This window comes from Astyanax mexicanus, chromosome 6, assembly GCF_023375975.1.
Source record: "Astyanax mexicanus isolate ESR-SI-001 chromosome 6, AstMex3_surface, whole genome shotgun sequence".
Classification (NCBI taxonomy): domain Eukaryota; kingdom Metazoa; phylum Chordata; class Actinopteri; order Characiformes; family Acestrorhamphidae; genus Astyanax; species Astyanax mexicanus.
In genome coordinates this window covers 25375175-25397901 of record NC_064413.1, presented here as the reverse complement: position 1 = coordinate 25397901, position 22727 = coordinate 25375175, and the positions used below count along the sequence as shown (strand labels likewise).

At 37.3% G+C, this 22727-nt stretch overlaps 1 protein-coding gene across 1 annotated transcript in view; it reads left to right on the top strand.

Annotated features, from left to right (window-relative positions):
• Positions 1-22727, top strand: part of kcnh2b (potassium voltage-gated channel, subfamily H (eag-related), member 2b) — a 368308-nt gene that overhangs the window by 199649 nt on the left and 145932 nt on the right. The window contains exons 3-5 of the mRNA XM_007256921.4: positions 7516-7674; positions 8492-8992; positions 10877-11088. Of these exons, the coding sequence (XP_007256983.3) occupies positions 7516-7674; positions 8492-8992; positions 10877-11088 (872 nt within the window). The remainder of the gene's footprint in view (positions 1-7515; positions 7675-8491; positions 8993-10876; positions 11089-22727) is intronic.

Sequence of the window (22727 nt, the reverse complement as noted above, 5' to 3'; positions counted from 1 at the left end):
TTAGTTTTTTTTTCTTTATTTCATTTCTTTTCTACATTGCAGAATAGTATTAAATACATCAGAACAATTAAGAGACACATATGGAATCACATAGTAAACTAAAATGTGTTTGTCCTTTACAATCTCCTGACCTAAACCCAAATGATATGGGTGATTTAAGGTGATTTGGGATGAGCTGCAGCTTCACAGCATGAAGGATGTCTTGTTAAATATTTAATATCTTCATAATAATAAATTTGCAATATCAAAAATCATAAACAGAAAAAAAACAACCCTTGACTAAGAAAAAGTGTGTGCAAACTTTTGTACTTTATCTCTAGAGGCAGAATTAACTAACTAACAAACCGTCATTAAATACTCTTTAGAGTATTTTCAGCACTAGACTGTTGATCATTGGAACTGTGTTTACTGGAGTGATGGAGCTCCATCCAACACCTTTGGGAAGATCTGGATATATTGCCTTCTCTGTATGCTACAATTAAACTTGAGGGATTCCCCAATAGAGACTAGGTTTAAATATATATTTTCTGTCTGTTTTGTCTCTTTCTCTTTTGGATTACTCGTGTTCTACTTTCAGTTCATGTCTCCGGGGTAAATACAGCAGCATGAGTTAAAGATGAACATATCTTTATGAATGAAGCTGTAGGGTCCATGTTAATATCCGTTCAAATCCATTGTGATCTTCACTAAGCTTTAATAAGATGTTCCTGGGATTATTTGCCCCCTGCTTCTCCGCAGATCCGAGATCCACACAAAAACAGCGTATATATCACGCTGGGAAAAGGTGAAAGTGTAATCTGGTGAAGGCTTTGTAATCCCATGTGGAGATTAAAAATCAAAGTACTATATGTATATATAGTACTAACATGATATAGTGGCTAACATGATAATAGCAATAATAATAAAAGAACAGAGAAAAAAAAGGTGAGTTGATTTAGATGATGATTTATGTTTTATTAGTATTTCTGGTTATTAAGTTATTCAGTCACATCACATTCTGTGTTCTTTGTATATTATATCCAGTATTTAAGATATTATGGAAATATATATCACAATCATTTTAATATAAAGTACAATTTATTTTTTCTGGATTTAAAAAAAAACAGTAAAGAAAAAGTGTCTCAACGACTCTAATCACATCAGATTTAGTGCAAAAAAATTAGAACAGTAATGTCTTGTACATTATTCTCCATCTTTTTTCTATGTTAAAAGTAATTTCTGCTGATCTCTGGCTGTGTGCTGACCTCCCTCATGCTGAATGTTTAGATTGATTCAGTAAGATATTGTCTCTGAACATTAGAGATTAGTGGAGAGGGTCATGCAGCTTACGCAGTGTTTCAGGACACACACACACACACACAGGGGAGTACGCCTGTGCATTCGTCCCCTGAACAGCACAAATACGAGCAGGGATTTTTGAGTGTTTCAGGGATTGAGAATGCTGCACTCATCTTGGAGTGGATCAGCCTTTTTAAGTGGAGCAGAAAAAAAAAAGAAAAATGAAGCATAATGAATTGAATACAAATCCCACCCTCCACACTGTTTTTAATCCTCCACTGCTGGTGCATACGTGTGTTTTTACCAGGAGGATTATGAATTTTATCAGGAGAGTTTAAAAAGGAAAAAAAAAGTACAATGCAGAAAAGGTTTCTGTTTTTCTTAGTGAGATTTAGAGCATTGGGGTTTAGAGAAGCATTGTGTTGCCATGTTTTACCTCATTTTTTATTTCAGCTTTACTTAAAATATAAAGAATGAATGTAATAGTATAATATTCATGAGAAATACATAGTCTGAGGTTTCCTCAAACACTGAAGATGAGCAACTGGCTTTGATCTGAACTAGGAATGTCTCATTTAGGCTATTACCCACCCCTCACCCCCAAATCAGATCCATGTCTCTTTATATCATCTGATATTGGTCCGATCTGATTTTTGTGTTTGTATATATCAGGTTTGTTTAAAATTCTGAGTTGAATTGAGAATAACTCCTCAAACTGCAGCTTAAATTTGATTTGCAAAAAGTAGAATTGGAATGCCAGGAAATAAAAAAGGTCATAATACATAAGTTAATGTGTATTTAATAATGAAGCTATACACCATGTATTACATGTGATTACAACATTAATTTCATACAGGTATTATTGCATGGACAACAATTTAATAAAACAATTTATCAACTATTCTCTGCACCTCCTGAAAGCATATTTAGTTTGGCAGGCAGATATTCAGACCAGAACAATGCTGAAAAGTTAGTCACAAAAGTCATCAACTGTAATTGTAACTATTAAGTAAAACAAAAACTGTTTTTATCTGTTGTGCAGTAACTAACATACACTCGTAAGAGGCTTAATGAAAAGCATGGTATTATGTGGCATTAGTACAATGTAACCTCTATTCACCATATTGACAGTCAAAAAGAAAGGTTATTATTTTAAAAGACAGCATCACTTTCTCGATATACTGTATGAAAACTGATGCAAACTAGAAGTGTAAAATTATAGTATTTTATAGTGTTTCCCTTTTAGTTTATTTAAACACATAAGAACCATTAAATTGTGTAAAGTATTGCTAAGTTGTACATACAGTAGATTGTCCATGATGTAAATGGTGTTTCAGCTGTGAAATCTGTCCAGTCTGTTCATTTTCTTTGGAAACTGTCTCGCAGTTTTTTTTTTATAGGATGAACAATGTTTTTTAAAAAAGTATTATAAGGCCAATTCCTAATTAGTGAATTCAGTTATTTTAAAGAGTCTTCAGTTGTGCACTCACTGCCTTTAAAATCTCAATAGAAAAGCACTGATAATAGGATGGGATGCTTTACTGCCCCACGTGAGTCTTAATGTCTCCAGGCCCAAATGCCAAGCTCCCCCAAATCTCCCTGTGTTCTCTAAAGCTCCTCCAAATTCAATACACTTAGAATGTACCTGAATTTATAGCATATAAAAAAAAACATTTCTAACTGATAAAAATGTCAACATTTCCCAATCCACAGTATCACATCATAGAAGGCATTACTATTCACAGTGGACAGTACAGTGGGTGGTAATGACCGTGACTGTTGCATTCTGGCTTGAATCACATCCACATTTAATGCAAGGGGCCTCACACGCATATCCCTCAGGTCAGTGCAGTGTTCCTAAGCTCCCAGGGGAAATAACAAAAGTCATGGGACACAATTGTGGCGGAACAGTGGCTTAGTGGTTAGCACATCCACCCCCTAGCACTGGAGTCCTTGGTTCAAGTCCCTACCTGAGTGGAGTTTCCATGTTCTCCCCGTGTCTGTGTGCATTTCCTTTGGGCACTCCTGTTTCCTCCCACAGTCCGAAAACTAAAAAAATGCCCGTGTGTGTGTGACTGTATGCTCAGATATGGATTGGCACTCTGTGCTGGGTCATCCCCTCAGTGCCCGATGCAGTCCTCCAGGTAGACAGTCATTTCCGGTTGAGAGTACGCTGTGTGCAATTGGCTGCCGTTTCTCATGTGCCATGTCATATCATATGCAATAATATTGCCAACATTTTTAGATATCGTGAATCAGACGCTGAAATAATGTGCCATATCACCCACCCACATCAGGCTACTACTTTGTTACTGTAAATGAGAAAAATGTATACTGTTCTCATTTCCTATTATACAGCTCTGGAAAAAAATAAGAGAAATATGGATGATCACAGGCCATCAAACATATGTGAACTGCTTGCATTTTTGCACCAGAAGTGGCATAAAGTTATCGAAAAACAGTGTGTAAGACTGGTGGAGGAGAACATGCCAAGATGCCTGAAAACTGTTATTTAAAAACCAGGGTTATTCCACCAAATATTGATTTCTGAACGCTCAAACTTTATAAATATAAACTTCTTTTTTTTTCTTTGCATTATTTGAGGTCTAAAAGTTCTGCATCTTTTTTTGGAATTTCAGCCATTTCTCATTTTCTGCAAATAAATTCTCTGAATGACAATATTTTTATTTGGAATTTATTTGCAGTTTATAGAATAAAACAACAATGTTCATTTTACTCAAACATATATCTATAAATATAAAAATCAGAGAAACTGAATTAGAAACTAAAGTGGTCTCTTATTTTTTTCCAGAGCTTTATATTTACAAAAGACAGATTATATCTGTCCAGTATCATTCATCTTACTTTAATCCTGGATATATGGAGATATTTGGAGTGCATTATTGGGACATCAGGACATTCTGAATCACTTCTGTTACAAATCTGATAAAAATTCTTGTATTTTTAAAATATCTAATTTAGAGATGTGCCATGTCAAATCATATGCAATAATAAAATGTATATATATATATATATATATATATATATATATATATATATATATATATATATATTGTGCAGTAGTGTATTCTTAAAATATTCTTTCTAATTCAGTGTTTTTTCATATCAGGTTCTTTATAGTTATTGTGAAAATAGCATGAAATATCATGGGACTATTTTATGGCCATATTGCCAACCCCTAATTGTAAGTGACCTTAAGTGCATTGAGTGGCAAAAAGTCACTAAATAAGTCTAATAGTAAGTTAATTCTAGTTCATGTCCTATTTCATTTTACTTTTAGTTTATGTTAAGGGAAATGTATACTATTATACAGTACACACTTTTATATGATAACGTGGTTTGCACATATTAGATGCAATAACAAACATCCATACTACACACACACACACACAAACACACACACACACAACACACACACACACAACACACACACACAGCCAGATGGTGTTGGAGGACCTGTAATCCCTGCCTCGTTCCTACTAGTTCTGCCACAGCTGGGATTATATAGTGGGCCAATCTCCTGTCAGCCCTCTCTCTGTCTCTCTCTCTCTCTCTCTCTCTCTCTCTCTTTCTCTCTCTTTCTCTCTCTCTCTCTCTCTCTTACTCTCTTTCACTCTCTCTTTCTGTCCATTGATGAGAATGATTGTCATTCTGCCAGTCTTGTGAAGGCATGTGCAACCAGGCATCATTTATTATCTGTTTTCTTCACTGAAGGTAAGCAAGAGATGGCAGAAACAAATTGTAAATATCTGCCACTAAGGGGTTTTGTGATGTATTTACATTAAATATAATGAGTGTTTAAGTGTAGATTGTAAATTGATTCATCACACTTTGCAGTGTATGTATGTGCTGAAGTGTTATTGGATGAGGGGAGATTTTAGATGTTGTGATGTAGCGATGTGTAAGTTTCCTGTGAAGTTGGTGTTTTATTTGGTCAGATAAATGCTGATAAAGGTAGAGTAACACAGGTTTGGTTTTGGATTTCTAGGTGGACTTCAGTCGCTGTACATGATTACATATATTTATTATTCATATTTAGCTCTTGATAACAGAATAAAACTGAAAGATGATTATCTTTTTAAACTAGGTGTTTACTGTTAGAAATGTTTAAGCAAACACTGAAACATATCATGCATTCAAATGAAGTATATTAGAAGTTTATTTCTAACAATTTGTATTAATTGTAACATGGTTTGTGCTTTAAATAACAGCGGACTGCCTGATTTTTTCATAATATCTTTAAAGTACAACTGGTCCACAATATTCATAATACAATGTCTATTCATGATGTCTTGTGTCAAGGTGGTCGAGAATAATCTTCTGATATTGGCATTAGATGATGGGCAGGGATGAGCAGATGTTTGAGTCTATGTGGAGCAGCTTGTAGAGTGTAATCGTATTACACAGGTAGACACAGAGTGTAGTGTTAGGTGTTACTATTATTGGTAGGGAGGTGAGGAATCAAACCCAAATCTGTTATATGAAGAGTAACGTCATCTTCCACTATGCTCTACCAACCCACTATAATAATATTTCTCATTTTTCAGACTTTTCAACTTTAATCTCTCTGTCTTTTTATTGATCTGTCACTTTTAACTGTAAAAATGCTCATCGCTTTCATTGAAATCAAATAGTTGGAGTTTTAAAGAGTTTTCAGTGTGAATTTTCAAAATGTTATTAAACGCGGGAAGCAAGAACAGCTTGCATCTCTGCAACTTCCTCTTTCAGAGATGATGAATTCTTGAAGCACAAACAGACAAGATAATGCAAGACATAGGAAATCAAGGGAAAAGAGAACAAAAAAACACTAGAACAGGTAAAACTGAGAGATCCAGAAACAAACAAGAAAACAGAAGTATGAGATAAAGAAATAAGCAATTAGGGAATCACAATCTAAAAGAAACCACCATATAATATACAGTGTATGATACAGAGACAAACTTTAAATTATAGATGAATGTAAATGTATAACACAAATGGGTACCAGATTATGTGACATTAGTAAGTTACAGCTGTGTCACCATGTTTCAGCAGGTCTCACCTCTGAAGAGCAAAATGATCTAGCGCTTAGCACAGTTAGCGGGTAATGCTAACACTGCTCCAGCAGTGCTAGCAGGGGTTAGCAACAGGCTACAGGCTGATAATACTCACCTCTGAATGGCGAAAGAGCTAGTGCTTAGCGCGGTTAGTGGCTAATGCTAATGCTAACACTCAACTCTAAACAGCAAATGGCTAGCGTGGTTAGTGGGTAATGCTAACGCTGTTCCAGCAGTGCTACCTGAGGTTAGTAGCAGGCTACAGTCAATACTCTCTTCTGAATGGCAAAAGATTTTGGGGAAAATGCAAGGTTTTTAAGTGCGTCTTATAATGCAAAAATATAGTATGCATTAGTAGTTTAGATAACAAGGTAGGAGTGGGAAAAACTGAATTAGAGAGACACAAAAAGACAGAAAGTTTCATTATTAATATGAGCATATTCTACACTGTCTGGAGACTATAGAAAAAGCTCAGTGTCTGAGGAAGTTTTACATCAGAAGCTAAAGATACAGTGCTTTTGAATCAGTTACTCACAGTTATTGGACTGAAAGTTAATTACTCTACAGCTCTCTATGTGGGAGCAACAGAGCTCTGCAGCCAAATGCACAACAGATTCTTTTTTTTTTTTTTTACGTTTTAGAGAACTCAGCATTCATCATCCCGTCATTTTCTGTGTTGTTGTGTTTCTGGATTGTGTTTCAGAAGATAAATGCTTTTGAATGTGTGCTTTTTGTTTTATGTATAGGTAGAAAGAAAAGGCAGCAATACAAAAAGTGCATGAAGTCACAAAAAAATAATTAAATCCTCAGAATAAAGCCTATATCTACAGTTGTTCAGTTGCTGAATATAGAAAAATACACACTGCCACTGTCATGCAAAACCTTTGTATCTCCAAAATAGTAACTTATTTCCAAGAACTTTTAATGGAAATCAATGTACAAAGTTTTGTTTAAAAATTAGAGCATTCATTCATTTTGGTCTGATTTTCATTTCCTATAGTCAAATTATGTCAAAGTCCAAAAACTTGAAAATGCAGATACAGAGGTTTTACCTGATACTGACATTATCATCAGTCTATTGACTAAACCATATTTAATAATATATTAATGTTATATCATAGTTGAATGAACATCTCTCTCTCTCTCTCTCTCTCTCACTCTCTCTCTCTCTCTCCTGCAGGGGTGTGTTTTCAATGCCTGGTGGACGTGGTACCAGTCAAGAACGAGGATGGCGTGGTGATCATGTTCATCCTAAACTTTGAAGTCATGAATGAAGATAAACTGCTAGATCCCAGCCAGGAACTGAACCACCGGCTGCCTCTCCCCTGGCGCTCCACAAGTACTGCATTTCACTTCCATTAGTCTACTCATTACTGATTAGTATTTACTCATTTTTATTGATAATGAATTATGGATTTACTGTACTTCATAATAACTATTGAGTTGTGTGTGTATTGAGGAGATTATTAAGATATAATTAAGTGTATTCTATTTTACAGACTATAAGACGCACCATATTATAATATGTACTATTAATGAATCTCTATTTTCTGGTCTATTTTTATATTATAAGGCGCATTGGATTATAAGGCTCATTTTAAGCGACAATAGTAAGGAACAAGGGTGGTCACCATGTTTCCCTTCTAAGCGCCTAACTAAACAAAACTGTAAAGAGTGTTTTAAAATTCTCTTCTTAAAACTATTATATGGGTGAGTAAATCACTTCTGTTTAATTACAGTAAGCTTAGATTTCCAGTATTTTATCGCAGTTAGCAGCAGCGCTAGCCACAATTAGCAGCACTTAGCGCTAGTAAATGGTGCCCAACAGAGCTACACTTGACTGCCAGTCCAACACGCAGACCACAGTCCTTTGAACGACGAAGGATCTAGCACTTAGCATGGTTAGCAGCTAATGCTAATACTGCTTCAGCCTCAGTGCTAGAGAAACTTCACTGAAACGTCTTTATAATGCTGCACTTCAGCAAAATGGCTTTACTGCTCCTTAAAACCTGACTAATAAAGTTCATAAATAAGGTGCACCGGATTAATGGGAAAATGAAATGATTTTAAAGTTGCCTTATAATGCGAAACATACGGTATCATTATCATTTACTAGCTTATTACAATACCAATGATGAGTTTTCTCTCTCTGTTAGATCAAGTGCGGCGTATCCGTCTGCGTCTGCCGCTCCTGCAGTCTCAGAGTAAGAGCAGGTCATCTCTGAAGGAGGACGCTGAGGCAGGCCGTGGTGGGGTGGGCTTTCCTGGATCTGCATGCTCCAGGCCGGGCAGTAGCCACGAGTCTCTTGCCCTGGCTGAGCTTCTGTCCCTCCCCGAGCACGAGCAGGTCCGTCCCACCACTGCAAGCACCGCGTCCTCCTCGCTGTGGCCAGAAGATCGCCGCACCCTGCTCTGCAGCGAGCCAACACCGCCCCCGCCGGCCCCTCCACACCCGTCCACCCTCCCGCTGGGCCAATCCTCACCCCGATCGCAGAGGCTCAACCCAGACGCCTCGGCCTCCAACTGCAGCCTGGCGCACAGTCGCTCGCGCGAGAGCTTCCACAGCATGCGGAGAGCATCGTCAGTCGACGACATCGAGGCCATGAGGCCCGAGTGGGAGCGCAAACATCGCAACAGAGCCTCCTGCAGCAGCACGGGTGAGCATTCGAGATGAGAACAATAATAAAATATGCCTGAATGTTTACATAATAAAGTAAACAAAGTTTTAATTACCACAGCCATTTCAATGAAATCTGATGACCTTTAAGATTTGGGCAGTGCAACTTTGATGAGAAAAACACCTTTCCTTGTTTACTCACCATCAATGTGTAGTCATTCCCCCAGGCTTCCTTTCTCTATATCAGAGGTTGGGGCCCGTGAGTCAGAGGTGGCCCACAAGCATGACAAATCAGGCCCGTGAGGTTGTTTGAACTATAATAAACGATAATGAAAAAAAAAAAAGTAAAATGCTTCTCTGGTGAGATTTTGTTTACATTTCTTCCCTGTCTCTCTGTCACGCTTGGTGTGACTTTCGTTTCCACACGTTCTCATTTTTCCCCCCGTTATTGGGCTCCTTATAAGGCCGTTTCTTTCCCCGCCATGTCCCAATTCACTAGTCAGGGCAGCGGTAGTGTATTGTATGGCGACCCTGACGACACCGCTTCGAACCTGTGTGAGGAGCGGTGTGTTTATTTATTTATTTTTTTCTTTCTTCTTGGGTTTACCTGCTTTGAGATCAACTGTTCTTTAATTGGGTTTAACAACCCTCTGGGCTGGAGAGCTACTAGTCTGTAGTAGCACTCCATCCCATTACACTTCATTTTCCAAAACAGAATTTTTTTTTGTGGCCCGCCAGGTAACGGCCGAACTTAATTGCTGACCCCTGCTCTATATGTTCACCTAATGAACTTAATCAGGATCTTGAATACATTTTCTAGTCCTTGACTGGATACTAGATTCAGAGTCTAGATATTAGAGCACTGAAGACCACAATTTCAGTAATGTCAACTTAAATATTTAGATATAACACTGTACAATTAGATCATTATAATTATAAGTACACTGTGGCCTATTGCTTTTCTTCACTTGCAGTAATGGTAGTTAGTAGTACTCATGACATGGCAGGGTTCGAGGGGAGACAAGACTGCAACAGAACAGAGCCATGTGCTAAAGAGCACATGGGAAGGAAAGCAAAAAGACTAGGGATGTCATGGAAAGACAGGAACGATAACAGAAAAAAAATACCAAGAAAGGAAACAAACAAGACAGACAAGGGCTAAGGTGTCACAGAAGTGTAAATAGCTGTGCTGAAAGAGAGATGTTCTCAGTGAGGCTGATGGTAAATGCAGAAAGAGGTTGCAAAATTATAATCAGATACTGAATGAGGCGGGTATTGAATGAGACAAGTATTGAATGAGGTACTAAACAAGTTTAAATGTTAGGCTAGCTCCTTACTTTCATTACATATAGATGTGCAAAATGGTACTAAAGGTACTGAAAAAAATAAAGAAGGTGCTTGATGCAGGTATAAAAAGTTGTGAATTAAATTTAAATTTGCCAGGTACTGATTGGGGTAGGTAGTAAATGAGGTACTTAATGGGGTACTGGTTACTAAATAAATAAGAATTAAATGAAATATACCTTAGATTTTTAAGTCCTAATCGAATCAAATGCTGAAAGAAGGCACAAACTAAGACTGGTGATGAACAGATGAGGCACTGACAGCATGATGAAGAAAACAAGAAACAGGTACCAAATAACATAGTAATGAATGAGGCAGGTAATGGATGATATTGAAAGTCGGAGGTACTGAATGCATAGTACTGAATGCTGAAAATGGTACTAAGGTACTGAATGCTGAAAATGGTACTAAGGTACTGAATGCTGAAAATGGTACTAAGGTACTGAATGCTGAAAATGGTACTAAGGTACGGAATGCTGAAAGTGCTGCTTTTCTTTACTTTATGATTTTAGAACTCTTTAGAAGTTCTAAACTGCTAAAGTAGCAGCATTGCCTCAACTTTTTCCTCCTCTTTTTTTAGGTGCCGTGAACAACAAATCCAGCATCCTAAACTCTACCTCTGACTCTGACCTCATGCGCTACCGCACCATCAGCAAGATCCCTCAGATCACGCTAAACTTTGTGGACTTTAAACCCGACCCCCTCATCGCTCTGCCTCCCGGAGAGATGGACATCATCGCTCCCTGCAAGCTCATCGACCGCACTCACAATGTCACTGAGAAGGTCACGCAGGTAAGGAGTGAGCATGCTCTTCTGTTTTGGGCTGGATTTCAGTGTTTGGAGTTCGTGTGGGAACGGCCTGTTCGATATATTGCTGAATTAGATCATTCTGGGTGGTTTGAGGAACAGGCTGCTCGGTGCTGAAGCTGAATTTATGAGGCACGTTGTGTAGTTTGTCATGCGGTTAAGTTCATAGTCTAGCATGGGTTTGAACTTTTTGAAGGAAATGTCAGAGCAGAAGGATGGTGGTGAATCACTGAGCTGGTGTTCTGAAGGATTATGTGACACGCTGCCAGGTTTGATAATGTACTAGCTGCATCTTGGCTGGTCCTGCTATTTTGGTCTTTGCGTGAATTAGAGGTTCATAAGCCAGCGGCTTATTCTCTGGAACCTCTGACCTAATTTGACTGCATTGCCCGCGACTAATCGTGATATGTTGAGTGCTCAGTTTTTACATGGGATTTACATGGAGTTTTGTACTGTATAGCTTGGTGGCGTCATTCAAATGACAGATAAAATGTGCAGTAAGTGATGAATCTAAAGCAGTGAGTGATCTAACCTTGGGGAATCATGATTGAAGAGATTATCTTATTGCTTGTTGTTAATTTACTTGACCTATATTAGCTTCATCTGCTCATACCGCCAGTTTCATTACCATTAGCAACACAGTTGCAGTGAAACACTGTTCTAATGATAACTCCATGAATCAGTGTAAGTATTAAGTGATGTAAGGTAGAAAGATTAGTTTTTTCTATTTTATGTAATTTTATGTATATTTTTCACAGCATTTCACCTTCCCAACAAAACCACAGGCTTACTGGCATAGACTAAAACCCACAAATGCTAACACACTGTGCTAATTTTCATCATAAAGATAAATACTTGAGATCAGTGTTTTGGGCTTTGGTTGTTTCCCTGACTGGACGTAACTGGGTTAAGCTAATGCACCTTTATGCCGTGCTGATGGACTGCTCTCTCTGTGCGGCTCTGCAGAAATGAAATGGGCGATTGATGGCTCCTGGTGAAATGATGATAGATGAGGCTGCTGGGACTGAACATTGTGGTATGAGACTCTTTAGGCTAATCAAGTTTGGGGAGGGCAGATTTATGACTAATGCTCTGTGCCACAGCGGCGTGAGGTCGGGATTTTGGTCATGATTCTCTACTGTGACAGGACTGCTCCTTAAAGATTACCATGGAAGAACAGAGCACCACAGTTTTTCATTAAAAACTTACATTGGTATAGAACCTTTACATTATATAGAGGTTTCTTAATCAATAAATGTGCCATAGAATATTTTTTTAGTATTATTTCAATGTTATTGTTGTTCAATGTAAAAAAAATATACACCAGTCCTAAATTTGGACAAACACTAAATTCAGTGGTGTGAATTAACTATGTTTTATATTTTAGATTATTAAAATTAGATAATTCTTGTTTGCCATTTTCTCAGTGTGCTTTATGAAGTAGAGTCACCTGGAATTGCTTTCAGTTAACAGCTGTGCTGAACTTGCCAAGGGTTAATTGCTTTAATTTCTTGTCCTCTAAATGTGTTTGAGAGCATCAGTTATAAAGTTGTGTAGAGTCGGTATACAGTGGAAAGCTCTATTTGAGTAATGTTCTTATCCATATTATGGCAAAAATACTTTGAGAAATGAAGGTCAGTCAGTCCGAAAAACTTCAAGGACTTTGAAAGAAAACTTAAGTTTAGTTGCAAAGATCATCAAAAACGTTATGATGAAATTGGCTCTCATCAGGACCGCCCCAGAAGAGGAAAACCAAGAGTTATCTCTGTTGCACAGGATACGTTCATCAGAGTTACCAGCTTTAGAATCTGCTAGTTAACAGCACCACACATTAGAGCCAACTAATTGTTTTACAGAGGTATTTTAGTTTGTTTAACACTTTAAAGTTACTACATTATTACTTAAATGCTCCTTCATAGTCTGAATAACTTCAGAATTAATTTACAATGTAGGAAAAAAAAAACCTTGTATGAGAAGGTGTGTCCAAACTTTTGACTGGTACTGTATAAGTATATAACTATACCTGTTATTAAGTATATATTTATAACTAAGGATGTGTCAATCAGGTATTGTAGGATAAAAAAGGTTAATACAAATATATTAACCTATGGTATAACATTTTTTGTGTGTTGGACCCTAAAAAAAACAAAGCCTAATGTGTTTACATTTATATGCCAGCATTCTAGGCCAGTATACTTCATATTTTTATTTTTTCAGTGTCATTCAATTAGGATGTCATTTTAAAACAAGTCTATTTAGACTAATGTATTATTAGCAGCTTAGGTTAAGAGCTTGGGAAAGTTGGTAGATATGTAGTACACTTAAATGGTATCATGTTACCTCATGTCATCTCTAACGACCTTGTTGTCATAGCAATGATTTACAGTATCTGCATTGCATACCCTGAACTAGCCTAGCACTGTTTTTAGCACTGCCACAACAACATGATCATTATTTTAGGGAATCATTTTTAACTCTTTTCAGCTAGTGCTGCTGTTCTCTCAGTGTATTGGGAGATGAATAGATGACCTGGCTGGCTAGGGTTATGCTTTGAGGTGATACCCAGGGCAGTTCCACAGCTGCCGGCTGGGCTCCTCTGATTTTTTATTTTTGTTCTGGGTGTTTGCTGGGCTTCTCCAAACGACACCTATACATTTAAAGATTAGCTTTTAGCCTGGCAACCATTAGCTGGAGCTGAAACCATAGTACAGTACCAGTCAAACATTTGGATACACCTTCTCATTCATTTTTCTACAATGTAAATGAATAATGAAATTATCCAGACTATGAAGGAACACATAAGGAATCATGTAGTATCTTAAAAATGTTAAAAAAAAACTAAAATACTCTGTAAAGCATTTAAATGGCTCTTATCTGTGGTGCTGTTAACTTGTGGTTTCTGGGGCTGGTAACTCTGATAACAAAGGTAACTATTGGTTTTCCTTTCCCTTTTTATACCTGATTTTTTTTTTTTAGAAGATTGAGAATTGGAATATGATGTATGTCATGTGACTAAAGTGTTGTGTGGGTGAATGGATGGAAAGTGTCATCCTTTATTGCTTGTGATAGGGAACATATGATATTTCAGCGATAAAAAAATAAATATTTTAATTTTGAGAACATTATACATGCATAAAAGCCAGTGAGCTGAAAAAAATAATGTCCTTAATAAAGGGTTTATGAAGTGTTTATAAAGGAATTAATGGTTATAAATTTTAGTTGTAAATACTTTAAAAACATTCATAAGCACTTGCAACACAAATAGAAAAAAAAACAGTCAAAATATATATTTTTAACATATCTAATAAAATAATTTTAAAAAGTCAGTCTAGTCATTTAATGTTTTTATTAGTTAAATAAACATTTTTTAAGAGAAATGTTAATGCTGACTGATAGAACAGACTTTTTACTTGTGTTGTAACTGCTTATTAATGGTTTATAACCTAATTAATAACATTAATAATAAACTTCTTTGTAAACTATTTTAAACCCTTTATAAAGGATCCTTATTTTAAAGTGTTACATATGTGAATATGTATTGATTTATATGAGAAAAAATGCCAACATTCTAAACAGAAATGTAGCCTCTTCAGTTCCTCTGCAGTTCATTTAGATGAGGGCTCACTCATCAATCATCTCAAAGCCTTGGAACTAAAATATCTTTTTGTTTTTTTCTCTCTCTTTAATTCGTAAAGCACTGTGATCAGTACTTTACACTGAGATCTTTGATGTGTAGGCCCAGGCTTGGCAAGTCTGACTGTGGTTCTATGGTGTGTGTCACGTGTGGTGTGTGTGTGTGTGTGTTGTGTGTATTGTTCACTACTTGTGAACTGCATGAATTACTCTTTTGTACTTTTATACTTGCTAGCTTTGCAGACACAGCTGAGTGATGCTAGTCCTGCAGAGGAGGCCTCTAATTGAGCCGTCAGGATCTCTAGGGTCTCGGAGAGCTGTTGTCAGGCTGGTGGCGGGCGGGGTTGTCATGGCTATGGAGGGCCGCCTCCGTCTGGTGGAGCGTTTCCGTCTGCTCGGTTGATGTTGACGATCTGACAGGCTGATGTTGTTGTGAAGTTATCATTCAACTTCTTTTCTGATCTTCCACAGCAGAATCAGATCAGGAAGAATTCGCTAATGATTGCCGCAGTGAGTCTTTACAGTCTGATACACTTACACATGACTGCATGCTAGTTAGATTCTCTGCGTGAGAGTGCGCGTGAGTGTGTTATGCTCTGAGCTTTCACTTTCTTGGTTGGGTTGCTCATTTGGCCTCTCAGCTGTTTGACACACACACACACACACACACACACACACACAGGTTGTACAGTGTGTTTCATTCAGGTGAAAGCAAGAGCTCTCCAACCCTGCAAACGTACTGCATCCGCAGTGTGAGATGCTTCACAGAACACAATGCAGACCACTGACAGTTTGCCCAGGTTTGTAGTTTTACATGTGTGTATGTGTGAGTGTGTGTGTGTGTGTGTGTGTGTGTGTGTGTGTGGTTGTTCTCTTTTAACAACACCAAGACTTACTTTCCCGGGTTCACTGCAGTACACTTGGAGGTATGAGCGTGTGAGTCTGTGCAGTTCAGGAGCAGAAAAATGGATGGAGGTCACAGTGCTCATGCAGAAGACACCAGCTGTGCCTTTAATTCATGTTGGGATATTTTTATCACATGCGCATGCATCCCCCACCCCTCCACACATACACACACCTAGACACAAACATATACTTACAGTCAAGTGGGGGAAAAAAATAGGAAACACAAAGAAAATCTCAAAAAAATAATTAAAGATATTTAAACAAATTAATTAATAATTTAAACTTAGCTCTCAACTTTAAATGTGTTTTTCTTTTTGGAATTAACCATTACAACTGTAAAACTCCAAAACTCCAGTTCATAGATTTCTATGCAGCACTTCACTGTAGAGCGCAGAGAGTCATTAGAGGTGTTGCTATAGCTCTTATGATGCCCACTGTACTGGGCTGAGTGATGTACTCTGGAGAGGGGTATCTAGTTAGCGGTGTTAAAAGACAAACCATGTTAGTTTTAAACATTCTGGAAAATACAGCTCTGGAAAAAATTAAGAGGCCACTTCAATTTCTGAATCAGTTTCTCTGATTTTGCTATTTATAGGTATATGTTTTAGTAAAATAAACATTGTTGCTCTAGTCTATAAACTACAGACAATTTCTCCCAAATTCCAAATAAAAAATATCATCATTTAGAGCACTTATTTGCAGAGAATGAGAAACGGATGAAATAACAAAAAGATGCAGAGATTTCAGACCTCAGGTAATGCAAAGAAAACAAGTTCATATTCATAAAGTTTTAAGAGTTCAGAAATCAATATTTGGTGGAATAACCCTGGTTTTTAATCACAGTTTTCATGTATCTTGGCATGTTCTCCTCCACCAGTCTTACACACTGCTTTTGGATAACTTTATGCCCCTTCTGGTGCAAAAATTGAAGCAGTTCAGTTTGGTTTAATGGTTTGTGATCATCCACCTTCCTCTTGATTATATTTCAGAGGTTGTTAATTTGGTAAAATTAAAGAAACTCGTAATTTTTTTGTGTTTTTTTTTAGGGCTGTATGTCAGCTATCTGCACTTCAGGAAGATTTCAACATTGGTTTTAATGCATTTACTGTGCCATCTTATTTTGAGCCATATAATCATCTAACGATTGAATGGAGACCTCGCAAAATGCTGTAGCAACTTCTAACATACAGATCATATTATCTGATGAGCTCTCTTTTGGGTAATTTATCAGCAAATTGCTGCTCGCATATTTGGACTGAAAATTGGCTGATTTTGATACATATCTAATCAATCTTTCCATCTCTAGTATTAATTCCATTTAACAAAAAAAAATCTTCAGTTTTGTTTATTTAGTTACATTTCCTTTCCCTGTTGAGGCTGTTCAAATAAAGAACAAAAATGTCCATATTTTTAAGGGGTGTCCTAACTTTTTCACATGACTGTAACTATACACACTCACAAGCATTCATACACTTCTACATCACCTCCTGCTTTCCTAAAGTTTTGTCCTTTTACATTTATGTTGGAACACCATTCCTACAAATACAGATCATATATGGTTATCATTATATCGCTGATGTCAGATTCACAAACACACTCAAACATAAACACACACACATCTTTTTTTATTTATTTATTCATGTTTTGTAACCATTAATCCATGTTCCATTAAGATCGGCTGTGATCTTTTTTCTACATCCTCTCTTGGCCTATCAGGGAGAGGTAGTGGATTATAAATCCCCTTGTTGGTAAGTGAGCTTCAGGCCAGATGTTTCATGGAAGCAGAATGGAGGAGAATGGAACCTGCACTGTATTTATATTAGTTTTGGTGGGTGTAGGGAGGTGCTATGTTCTATATACAGCATTTTTCAAGTGAAACTTGGTGAACAGAAATGACAGTATTCCTCAATCAAAATTTCATGATGAATGGATCAATAAGATTGCTACCAGAAAACTTGAATTAATAGTTCCATTAATACTTAAGAAGATTCTGTGAAATAAAGATTTTGGAGACACAAAGTTGTGTCTATTACAACAACATTATAAAAACAAGAAAGGAATGAGAACAGAAGCATGTTTGTGTAAACGTGGATCTACATCAAAAGAAAGAAAAGCTTCAAAGCATTTAATGTATTTAATAACCACACTGATTACACTGTCCACCCTCTGCTGGATTTATCTATAAAAGCACCACTGCAGCTGCAACTTGATAAGAAGAGACTGCCTGCAGATATGTGTGTGTGTGTGTGTGTGTGTGTGTGTGTGTGTGTGTGTGTGTGTGTGTGTGTGTGTGTGTGTGTGTCCTGCTGGTGGCAGCAGCAGGCAGCACAGTTACATCAGACTGAGCTTCTGAGGGGAAACTTGGAGAAGCTCATATAATTTGAACCATATGCTATTTAATGTGGACTCGTATCTAGTATGTATCTATACTTGAATCATTTATACATGTTTCATATTAAAGTAAAACATATAAAGCTCATTGTTTTTCCACATTAAGCACATTAAACGTAAATCAGTCTGAAATGTTAGAGAAGGTTGTAAGCAGTTATAATATTATTCAATGTGATTTGAACCCATTTAACTAAAATTTTAAATAAAAAAAAAACGTGTATCAATAATATTATTTATTTGTTAGGTACTGTATATGTTAGCTGTACACATTTCTTCAGACACATTTTGTGTATTTAATCTATTTTTGTAAATAATTTTAAATCAAACCTAAATCAAGTTACCATAGTTTGCGCACTGGATTATAAGGCGCACTATCAATGAAAGTCTTTTTTCTGGCCTATTTTATACATAAGTCTAAGTTAACTAAGTTAAGTACAGCTAAGCTAAGTAAACAAAACTGTAATTCTTAAAAAAAAAACTGTCAAGTCAAATGAGCACTAGTTGTTAAACTACACAGATTTCTCTTCTGAAAACTGTTTATTTGTGTGAGTAAAGCGATTCCATTTATTTACAGTAAGCTTAGATTTACTGGGTGCAGCAGCATTAGCATTAGTGGCTAACAGCTCATGCTAGACACTAGTAAATGCCACCCAACAGCGCTACACTGAGGAACCCTGTGTGGGTAAAGCTAATGCTGCTCCAGCAGTGCTAGCTGGGGTCAACAACAGGCTACAGGCCAATAATACTCACCTTTGAAGAGTGAAAGAATTAGCAGTTAGTGCGGTTAGCGACTAATGCTAATACTGCTCCAGTCTCAGTGCTGGAGAACTAAACTGAAACTCCTATATAATGCTGTACTTCAGCGGGGTGGCTTTACTGCTTCTTACAACCTGAGTGCTAGAATTCATACATAAGGTACACCTGATTATAAGGTACACTGTAAATGTTTGTGAAAATTAAAGGATTTTAAGTGTGCTTTTCAGTGCGACAAATATGGTAAACCTAAATTAAATCATCTTATCATCATTTTATAACATTTTATAAGGTCAGAAATGCACACTCATACAGTTTACATTACAGTAGGTAGTGATTTTATGAGTAATAATGTATTAGGTATTAGGCAGAGGTGGAAAAAGTACTGAAAATTGTAATTGAGTAAAAGTACCTTTACTTTGCTAAAAATCTACTCGAGTAAAAGTAAAAAAGTACTGTTTTATGCATGTACAGTATGTATTATAATTAGATAGGAAAAATGTGTGTGTGTTACAGTGATGTCAGTATCTGACCCTTTTTTTCAGTAACGAGTAATCTAACGCGTTACTATTTCCAATCCAGTAATCAGATTAAAATTACTTATTTAAGTCACTGTGCGTTACTCTCTCTCTCTCTCTCCACCTCATCTCCTCCACACACACACACACACACACACACACACACACACACACACACACACACACACCGCTCCCTTACCCTTTCCCCCTCCGCTCTTCCCCAATCACACGCGTCTCGCTTTCTCCCGTCTCTCTCTCTCTCGCGCTATTTCGTTTTCGTTTTTCGCCAGTTCTCGGCTCCCTATTTCTTTATAAAGGCGTTTTTTTGCGGCCGCGTCCCAATTCACTAGCCAGGGCAGCGGTCTGCCACAAATTTGATTGGCAGAGGAGAGCATTTAAAGATTTTACACCACACGTGATTGGAAGTTCACTGTGGCGCAGAGCGCACAATACCGTAAAGACAAGAAAAGTTCCGGTGCTTTAAATGAACACTGTCAGAATTAAATCCTTCTCAGTAGTTGGGTCCGGTATGGGTCCGTATTGGACAACGTCTGGGTCCGGACCCGGACCGCAGTCTGCAAATATGTGATCCTGGTCTAGACCATATACACGGTTCTGTTTTATAAAACCACTCCTTGCTGCCCTGCAGAGAACTGTTCAATGTTCAGTTTTACAGTGTTAAATATGCCAGGTCAAGAAAGACTTTCTTTATTAGGGCCCGAGCACCGAAGGCGCAGGCGAAGCCTGCACCGGAGGTGCAAAGCCCTATTGTTTTTGGTCCGTTTATTATTATTATTATTATTATTATTATTATTATTACGCTTCTTGATCATTTCGCTCATTTTTGAGGCATTTCTGATATGGGAAAACTCACGCATTTTGGCACAGGCCTCAAACTTGGTGAAAATGTAAAAGTTCCATAGAGCATTGACATGGGCGTGGTTCAGGAGCTCCATAGCGCCCCCAAACGTCGGCATTGGCCGGGATGAAGTTTGTCCAATGTGCACCAACTTTGGTACACTCATTGACCTCTTCATAAACAACAAGAATCACTAGGTTTTATTTGACTCCGCCCAACAGGAAGTCGGCCATTTTGACAGGAAGTTGCAAAATAAAAAGTTTCCCGCTGGGTTTCGGAGTGGTTAGGATGTTTGAAAACTCCTAAAATTTTACAGAGCTATTTGGCTTAGGCCAAACTTTCACCGTAAATTAAAATTTTGTATATTCGTGTTTCATCAGCTCTCTAGCGCCACCTATTTCATATGACATTTTTGGAAAGTGCTCAGCCTCTTGATAATTGGCAGATTCAATAAGGCCTCGAAGTGACTTAGATATATATTGTCATTTTTGTCGCGTGTAGCTAGATGACTCTACAGCGCCCCCTATTTGGTTCGGCTAATAAATTAGCCGTGGCCTTCTCAAAAATTCTCAGATATTCTCGATTTTTGACAGAAACATAGACAATATGATTCTGCACATATTAGCAATCGGAATGCATTAGCTCCGCCCAACAGGAAGTCGGCCATTTTGGAATTTGTGGAATTTTTACATATTTTTCACAAACTCATTCGAACTCCTCCTAGAGTCTTTGTCAGATTACCTCTAAATTGTCAGTGGATAGTCCCCAGACATACATGGTGATAAATTGCAAAGGAATACTCGATAGCTGAAACGATGACGTAATGGCGGACAATTAATTTAATGGAGACGCAACACTAGACCAAAGTGAAACCATGACACGGTCAGAACACGGATGATTGAAAAATCATGAAACTTGGTAAAAACACAAGAGACATCATAAGACACGTTTTTAGTATTGGAATGATTGACTCCGCCCAACAGGAAGTCGGCCATTTTGAAATATGTGCATTTTACACACATTTTTTGCATACTTTGTCGAACTCCTCCTAGGGAATTTGTTGAATACTCTTGATATTTGTCAGCAAAAAACTACTACCATCCGTGATGATAAATTGCGAAGGAATAGTCGATATCTTAAACGAGGACGAAATGGCGGACAGTTGAACGGCTTGAGATGCCCCATTAAAACAGGAAGTGAATACATTCTGGTGTTAGTAGGTGTTTGAGGAGGTTAAAAAGGTTGAAAACTCTCGAAAATTTACAGGCCTGCTTGAATTAAGCAGTACTTTGATCTGAAATTAAAATTTCTTGTATGCGTATTTCATTGGCTCTATAGCGCCTCCTAGGTTTCAATGCATATTTGACATTACGGGAATGCTCAAAACCTCTTGAAAATTGACAGATTGCATAAGACCTAAAAACACTTTACAAATATTTTGACAAATTTTTCATGTATAGCTAGCAGACTCTACAGCGCCCCCTAATTCGTTCGTTTAATAAATTAGCTGTGGATGTGTCACAATTTGTCTAATCTTCTCAAATTTTGGTAGGAGCGTAGATACTATGACTCTGCACATATTTGCAATTGGTTTGTATTAGCTCCGCCCAACAGGAAGTCGGCCATATTGGATTTTGTAATTTTTTTACACTTTTTTTCACAAACTCATTTAAACTGCTCCTAAAGTCTTTGTCAGATTACCTCTAAATTAGCTGAGAATGAACATCAGACACAGTTGATGAAAATTGCCAAAGGAATAGTTGATCGCTAAAACGGTGACGTAATGGCGAGCAATTGATTGACTAGAGACGCAACACTAAACCAAAGTGAAACAATGACACGGTCAGAACACAGATGATTAAAAATTCATGAAACTTGGCAAAAACACAAGAGACATCATTAGACACGTTTTCAGTATTGGTAGGACTGACTCCGCCCAACAGGAAGTCGGCCATTTTGAAATATCTGAATTTTACATACATTTTTTGCGTATGTTGTCAAACTACTCCTAGAAATTTTGTTGAATTCTCTTGGTATTTGGTAAATATAAACATTGAACATATCTGATGATAAATTGTGAAGAAATAGTCGATATCTTAAACGAGGAGGGAATGGCGGACGGTTGAATGTTTGAGATGCCACATCAAAACTGGAGGTTGACACATAGGAAATGCTAGGAGTTTTGAGGACGTTATAAGAGAGAAAAGCTCACAAACTTTGACCGGCCTGCTTATCTGAGGCTGTTGTTTGATCTAGAATTAGAATTTCAAATATATGTATTTTAACAGCGCCATAGCGTCACCTGTATTTTAAATGGATATTTCACATGTTTAACAGGATAGAAAACTCTTGAAAATTGGCACACTCAATAAGACCTCAAAATTACTTTTACCGGATTCTCGGTTTGGCCCGGTACGATTTGCGCTGTTGTGCGAGGGCCCTACGTCCCCCTGTGACAGGGGGACAACTCGTTTTATATATTTTTTATAAAAACAAGTATTTATGTTTAGTAAAATCAAGAAAGACCATATTTTATTTTTTATAAAAAAAAATATTTATGTTAA